Consider the following 6,866-nt stretch of genomic DNA (forward strand, 5'->3'; position numbering starts at 1 on the left):
GTTTCGTATCAGCGCAGCAGGGGGGACAGGCGGCGGTGAGCTGATGGTGAGAATTCCGGTTTCTGTCTCCTTTTCCCCTTCTGCCAGCTGCAGCAGGAGAAGGCAGAATGGGAAAGCTTGAACAAGCTGTTAATGCGTCGAGGGTTGAAACCGGTGAGTCTTGCTGCCCCCCAAAGCTGCAGGAGCATTTCAGGTAAGGGAGTGCTGGCTTTACACTTTTTGTCTTTGAAACGGTATGCTGAAGTTCATAGGGCATCTCTCAACCCACCACCTCCAAATGGTAGCAGAGGTGTGAACTTCTTCAGCTATGAAAACCCTTTCGTTATGACTTATTTTATGTATCTCCAGATACGATTGTCTTAGACAGTCAGTCTTCTCTAGGAATAAGACTTGCATTAAAAACGCTGGTGGAAGACACCGAACGACAGCAGAAAATTATGCAGGAGCTTATGGAGGCGAACCGTGGTCTTAGGTAAGACACAGCGGAGGGCACTTAACCACAGTGCAAAGCAAAAGTATTGCCATTGTCCCTCTCCTGCCAGGTGGAGCTCCAGGTGGAGCCTGAGACCTTTTTCCTGAGATTATTGTCCAATATGCAGCAATGTTAGCCTAGTTTCTTGAGAGCTTTTCCATTATTTCACCTGCTGCTTCTTCCCATACCAGTGTATTTCCTGCTACTATAGGTTATTACTGAGCATCATCAAATGAAGTTGTCAGCCCGTGCTTCCTTCAGTTATTTTAGTGAAGCAAGTTTACTTTAAATCAAGGAATTTATTCATTTTTTTCAGAGATGAGATACGTCAGGAACGAGGTCGGGCATCACGACAGGAGCAGCGGGCTAATGATTTGGAAAATGTGGTGAAAAACATTAAGTCCAAAATTTGTCAGCTGGAAGATGAGACGATAGCTAAAGTTTGCCAGCAACAGAGTCAAGTCAAAGAACTTCAAAAAGATCAACAGGTTTCACAGGTAAGTCAGGTAGTGCTGTCTGAGGATTCAAAGTAAAAGCTCTAAAAGTGTTTACATCAGTAATCAAAACAAACATGAGTCTGGAGTCATAGGGTTAGTGCATCATTAAGGTTGTTCAGTCTATTCAGAATTTTCTAGCCATAACTTATAAAAAATATCTGTATCCTTCTTCTGCTGCCTAAAACCCATGTGCTGAGCATCCTTGGGACCAAGGGCCTGCTTGGGCACGTACAGCGCAGTCTCTAGGTGAGAGGTTAGAATAATTTCAGAATGCTCCCATTACCTGTTCATAGGTAAAATATCAACAGCAGCAGGAAAAGCTGCGAGAACAGGACAAGATTATTGCCCGACTGCAGAAGGAACTGCGCAGAGCTGGGATGGAGGAGCAGCGGCGTGTTGCCACTCAAAACAAAATGTTTTGTCAGTTTTGCAAAAGAGCTCCCAAGTCTCTTCTAGACCAGCAGTAAGTGATTTTCTGATGTTGGTGAATGTCCTGTAATGGTAAATGAAGAAATGGATTTTAAAGTAACTGTTCTTGATGTTCATGTGCAAAAAAAACCACCAAAAAAAAAGCTGGGAACCTTAGCAGTGGAAGCTGAAATAGGAATTCTTGTAATGGTACATCAGTGCAGAGATTTTTGTTGTTGTTGTTGTTTAAAAAATGTGGTCTGGATAAACCCACGGCAGAAGATAAAAAATTATTGGCCGCTGAATGCACTAGGTGTCAGCAAAGGGAAGGGAATGAGTCCCTTTGCTCTGGAACTACAGTATCTGCTGGGGTGATTACATCCTATGTTATAAAATGTAAATTGAAAAAACAACCAAACAAAAAACCCAACAACCACCACCCACAAACCCCCCAAAAAACCCTTCCAGTTCTGGGAAGTGGTCTTTGTCACTGCTGGCTGCAGGCTTGCTGTGAGGCTTCCCGGGAGCTTTAGGGAGTTCTGAAGGCGTCCTCAGCTCCGCCGGTGCCTCTGGATCCCCGTAGTTATGCTGTAATCAGAGATTCGTCAGTTTGGGTAGCCAAGGAATATCTGAAATTCAAAATACCGTTTTTCCTTTCTTCAGATTCCTTTGTCTCATTGATTATTATGAATCTCAAATTAACCAGATGAAACAAGAGCTAAGGTAGGTCTCATCTAATGCCGTATGGTTCTGCTGTTCAAAATTTTTTTACTCCTTGCTGTTCTTAAATCTCGCGGCGCTCTGTGTTCTAGACGTCCCTAGGGTGTAAGGAACAGCAGAGGATTGTAATAGTGCTGCAAGGTCGGATTTGTCTGGTGAACAACAGTCAGTCAGGCTGAGCAGCTGCTCAGTGGAGAGGCCAGGGCAGCTGGGGGTTTTAGTCACTGGAGCTCTAAGTCTATTTTTCTTTTTTTCTTTTTTTTTTTTTGTTTTCCCTTCCCTTCCTCTTTTGCTGTGATTCACCGGCAGAATTACTGCGTTATCTGTGTGCAGGCACCCGATCTCCTGAAACAAAAGGAATACCAGCTCTTCAGCTCTATCACAGTGCCTGCGTAGTACAAAGCAACAAGCAGATAGCTAAAACATTCCCATAATTTGAGATTATTATCTTGGAAACTGAAATGGGATTTGCTTGTACTGGAATTTCTCCTGAGGACTAAGAGCACTTAATTATTGTATGAAACAGCGTCCCAGAAATAATAGAGAAGAGCAGTGGATCCTAGGGCAGAATTCACATTCTATTTGCTTTGCAGTTTATGGAAACATTGTTATCATATAGAACTGCTAACTAAACCAGCTTAGATCTCTGAGGTAATCAAATTACAGCAAGCTGAAACAATTTGTTTTTCCCAATAGGCAATCTAAAAGAGATGAAGGCCAGGTGCAGAGAGACGTAAAAAGCAAGGAGGAATTCCTAAATCTAGATGCTACGCCTAATTACAGAGCACTGCTCACGGTATGGAACAGCTAAGGATAAGTGCGGATCTCTATGGTCACCCTTCAAGAGCCACACAGAAACATACACGTGTTTGATTTCTATCCCCTTGTTCTTAGTGTATCTTCTCAACTTGTGCCCTCTCTGGGCAGGGTTCCCTGACTCTACGCAGAGATTTGGTGCTGTGTTGTGACTGCACAGACCTTACTCACAGGTTCTCCACCAGTGGTCTAATGCAGCAGGCTCTTCATCTTAGTTGACTGATTCCTCATCCATGCTGCTGGACATTCCCATGTCCAGGCACATGGGAACACTTCTTAACACATACATAAAGCTTTAAAATGGTCACGCTTGTTGATTATGGAATGGGTGAAATAAATAACGTGGTCTGTGTTGCAGTCTTTCCAGAAACAACTTACTGAAACAAGAGCCAGGAATGAACAGCTTTCGCTTGAAAATATGAATCTCAAGAAAGATTTGGAAACGAGGTGAGAAAAGATAAGTATCATCCTTTGTAAGGGCGCTCCAGGAGACTTTGCTTTACAAAGAAAGCTGAAAGCAGCAGCAGTTGTAAAAGTGTGGTATGAAATCTGGCTTTAAAAGCGATGCCTAGAAATAAGATAGGGCAATAACAGCCAGCTTGCCTCCCTGCAATAACAGCTGCTAGTGGTTTGTCCGCTGTTTATTGCCAGTGCTATGTAGAGATGTTGCAGAATTTCCTTTCCAGAATGATGTTGCAGCACTGGCACAGCTTTCTTACTTTTTTGCTTGGCTGAGATTTATAGATGCAAGACATGTAATACAGTACTTTTTCTTTCTAACAGACCAACTGCACAGGAATTAAAACTCTACAAGCACCAAGTGAAAAAACTAGAGAAAACTTTAAAGAAAACTATCCAGTAAGTACCTTTCTTCAGTAACCTTCGTGAATCCTCTGAACTTCTTCAGGCAAAGAAGAAGTGATGTAGATATGCAGCCTATGATGTAGATATGAAGCATGTACCTCATCCCTGTTCATCAGAGCCTGGTTAGGGACAGCAAATACTCCCGTATCTCCAGAGGTACCCTGTGGATCTCTGAAGAGGTGGCATGGTCCTCAAATGCGGATACAGCAGCATGTCTGTTTTATTTCATTTTGTCTTTCTGGATTGGATTTGGGTGCTATCACAGGCAGTGGGGACAGGATTCAGCTGTGGTCTTTGCTGCTTCCGTGAGCTGTAAAGCAAGCTACTGGTTATGTTACGAATGATGAATGAGAAAATAAGAGTTGGCAGAATGTTGCAGCTCCTGAAGTTATATCCGTATTACTGACTTATTTTCTGAACCATTGCCAAGAAAATACATTGAAGGTGTTAGAGATGCAGTACTGACAAAAGTAGTTTTATCTGTGATTTCACTGAATCGTTTGTTCATGTGTATACTGAGTGCTAAATATTATATAGCCTGAGAAAAACATCACTTAAACTTTAAAAATGTTCAGTTCTTCATTTTACATTGTTTATATTTAAATGGTCTTTTCTCTCCTCGTAGTTCTAGAGAAAGTCATCTTAGATTTAACAAGAAGGGTAGCAAGCTGCATATAGTAAGCCAGGAAAGATGTTCAGGCAGAAGCAGATAAAGACTGAGTATGGAATTTAACTCTTTTGAGTAAAATTCTGCATTTTAGGTCTTCAGCTGTAGTAGAATCTCCAGTAGCAGAGCAACTGTACATCTGGTGGTCTCCGTTCTAAATTAGCATGCAGGCTGGAATCACCTCACCCTGGAGACCTGAGATAAATCAGTGATGTTTACATTAGGTATTATATTCTTCAGCTAGTTCAGTTTGATGGAATTTTATTGGCAGGCATAAAACGGTGCTTTTACTTTGTCGGTGTATGTATCTGTGCTACGTACCCGGTTCTTTAGTCAGTTTGAAAGTGGTACCTCCTGCTAAGGCTGCTTGTGTAACCCACTGCATGTGTTTGGCATGTAGATCTTCGGAGAACAGTACTGGAGAAAGAGTAGAAGAAAAGAATGAACCAGAGAGGATGGCGGGAGCAGATCAGCTGCAGGCAGTTTGCCAGCAGTACTTACAGGTACTTCTTTTAATCTGTGCTGGTGTGTGTCTAGCACTGTTACCGTGAAATACAATACGTGAGTTTGGTTTGACTGTGTAAACTGGAGTGTGCTGGTTTGAATCCAAGAGTTCACATGGAGTCCTCTACGCAGGACATGTAGTCTTCTGGATTTGGCTCTTAGTGTAGGGCTTGTTCTTAATTGTTCCATCTTAGGATAAACGACCTGAAAATACAGCAAGGAAGCAGAGACTAGGTTGGCAAACATCAAATCTGTGATTCAGCTGAGGTCTTTTCAGGATGGGGGATTTGTTCAAGGTCTTGGACAAAACAAATGCTTACGTTAGGGTTTTAAACACGCCTGAGGAGATTGTGGCTTTTACTTTTCTCTGAATAAAAAAAAGGAAATAAAATAAAACTTAGCAAAATGTGAACTGTGGAAGTAACAGTGCCTCCGTTGGGTAAACATTAAATATGCCTCCAAGGGAAGTGTAACTGCCTTACTTTTGCATATCTCCTAGCTAGAATATTTTTAAATCTTTGAATCTATTACATGCTGAATGCATCTGTAAAACTCATTGATGGTAACTTATTTGAGCTGTTTAATGTTTAGACAACCAGAACTGTGGTAGAGAGTTTTCACTGTAAACCATCATACCTATTTGAGCAATAACATTTGTTACTTGGTGTTGAAGGTTTTGTCCCATATTGATTCCATTATGAGAAGTCCAAGAGCCCCCCCACTAATATACAAGTGCAGCAGAGGGCCAGTGCAAAATGGCGTTAAAGAGAGCAGACGGGAATGTGGATTTGAGCACCTTCCGCTTGCTGTAGAAATGTGGGCAGATCAGCTAATGGCCCTGAAGGTAACACATTACTGTCCTTGGCTTTGTTCTCCTTCCCTGATCTGCTGACCACCCCTTGGTCTCTCACTGTATGTCAGGTTTTTTTCTGTGTGTAGCTTTTGTTATTGCCTGACTTGGTGTTAAAATTTTTAAGATAGTTCTGCTGTCCATTTATATACCACTTTAAAACACAGTAGGGTGAAAAACGTGCAGTGTTCCTACAGGCCAGAGATACTCCTCGGTATAAATCATCTAAATGTTTTTGTTCACTGGCTGAGTCAAGCTTTAGAGTCTATGTACTTCACACATCAATAACGATGCATTCTCTTTCTTCCTTTTGTCTTGCCAGAACAGTCACTTTTGATCTAAAAACAAGTGAAGTGATTTTGTTTAAAACCAAACTCTGTGACCAGCACTTCCTATGTCACCAAAACTATAATATACAAAGTACTTTAATTTTTAGGCTATCAGTGTTCTTTATAAATCAAAAGAATGTGAACAGAAGATATTAAATTCCATGAAAACTACAGCCTTACTGTCTCCAGCCTCAGAATGTTTTTCCATAGGAGAAACAGGAAATCCACCTGTTTCCATAATAAAACCAAATTTGAGCAGTTACTGAACTAAGTTGTGTCCCCTCCCTTCTTTGAAAAGGATTTGCATAGGTCCTTGAGAAAACTCTCTGTGGAGCTGGTGCCCTGGCACACTGCAGATCCACAGGATCACCGAGAATCCGTACGAGTGGAAGACCTCCAGTTCATGGTAGATGCGATTTTGGAAGAAATAGAAAACAAGGAAAAGGTAATTCTCACCGGGATTTTATAGTCACCGGTTACTGTGGGATTCTTAGGTACGGATTTGCATTGCACTGTCGTCTCAGGTATTGTTCTGCTGTCTGTCCCTCAGCCAGTATCGAGAATACATGACCATGCTCACTGAGCAACAGAGAAGAAAGGTTTCAAAAGTGTGGTTTTGGTTAGCTGGATATTTGTGTCTGAAAACTCTTTGAAACATGTCTTCGGATTTATGAATATTTGGAATGCTGTGATTTAGGGAAGTTACACCCTTTTTTCTTCACAGGCGAGTTTTAAGAGC

At 41.7% G+C, this 6,866-nt stretch overlaps 1 protein-coding gene across 1 annotated transcript in view; it reads left to right on the forward strand.

Annotated features, from left to right (window-relative positions):
- Positions 1-87: 87 nt before the first annotated feature.
- Positions 88-6,866, forward strand: part of CEP70 (centrosomal protein 70kDa) — a gene marked incomplete at its 5' end in the record, with an annotated part of 9,207 nt that continues 2,428 nt past the window's right edge. Inside the window, 11 exons of the mRNA XM_010142565.1 lie at positions 88-193; positions 349-472; positions 789-969; positions 1,263-1,432; positions 2,041-2,100; positions 2,794-2,893; positions 3,272-3,360; positions 3,697-3,771; positions 4,845-4,947; positions 5,622-5,792; positions 6,426-6,572. Coding sequence (XP_010140867.1) covers positions 88-193; positions 349-472; positions 789-969; positions 1,263-1,432; positions 2,041-2,100; positions 2,794-2,893; positions 3,272-3,360; positions 3,697-3,771; positions 4,845-4,947; positions 5,622-5,792; positions 6,426-6,572 — 1,326 coding nt within the window. The remainder of the gene's footprint in view (positions 194-348; positions 473-788; positions 970-1,262; positions 1,433-2,040; positions 2,101-2,793; positions 2,894-3,271; positions 3,361-3,696; positions 3,772-4,844; positions 4,948-5,621; positions 5,793-6,425; positions 6,573-6,866) is intronic.

Source organism: Buceros rhinoceros, unplaced genomic scaffold, assembly GCF_000710305.1.
Source record: "Buceros rhinoceros silvestris isolate BGI_N320 unplaced genomic scaffold, ASM71030v1 scaffold36278, whole genome shotgun sequence".
NCBI classification, from domain to species: domain Eukaryota; kingdom Metazoa; phylum Chordata; class Aves; order Bucerotiformes; family Bucerotidae; genus Buceros; species Buceros rhinoceros.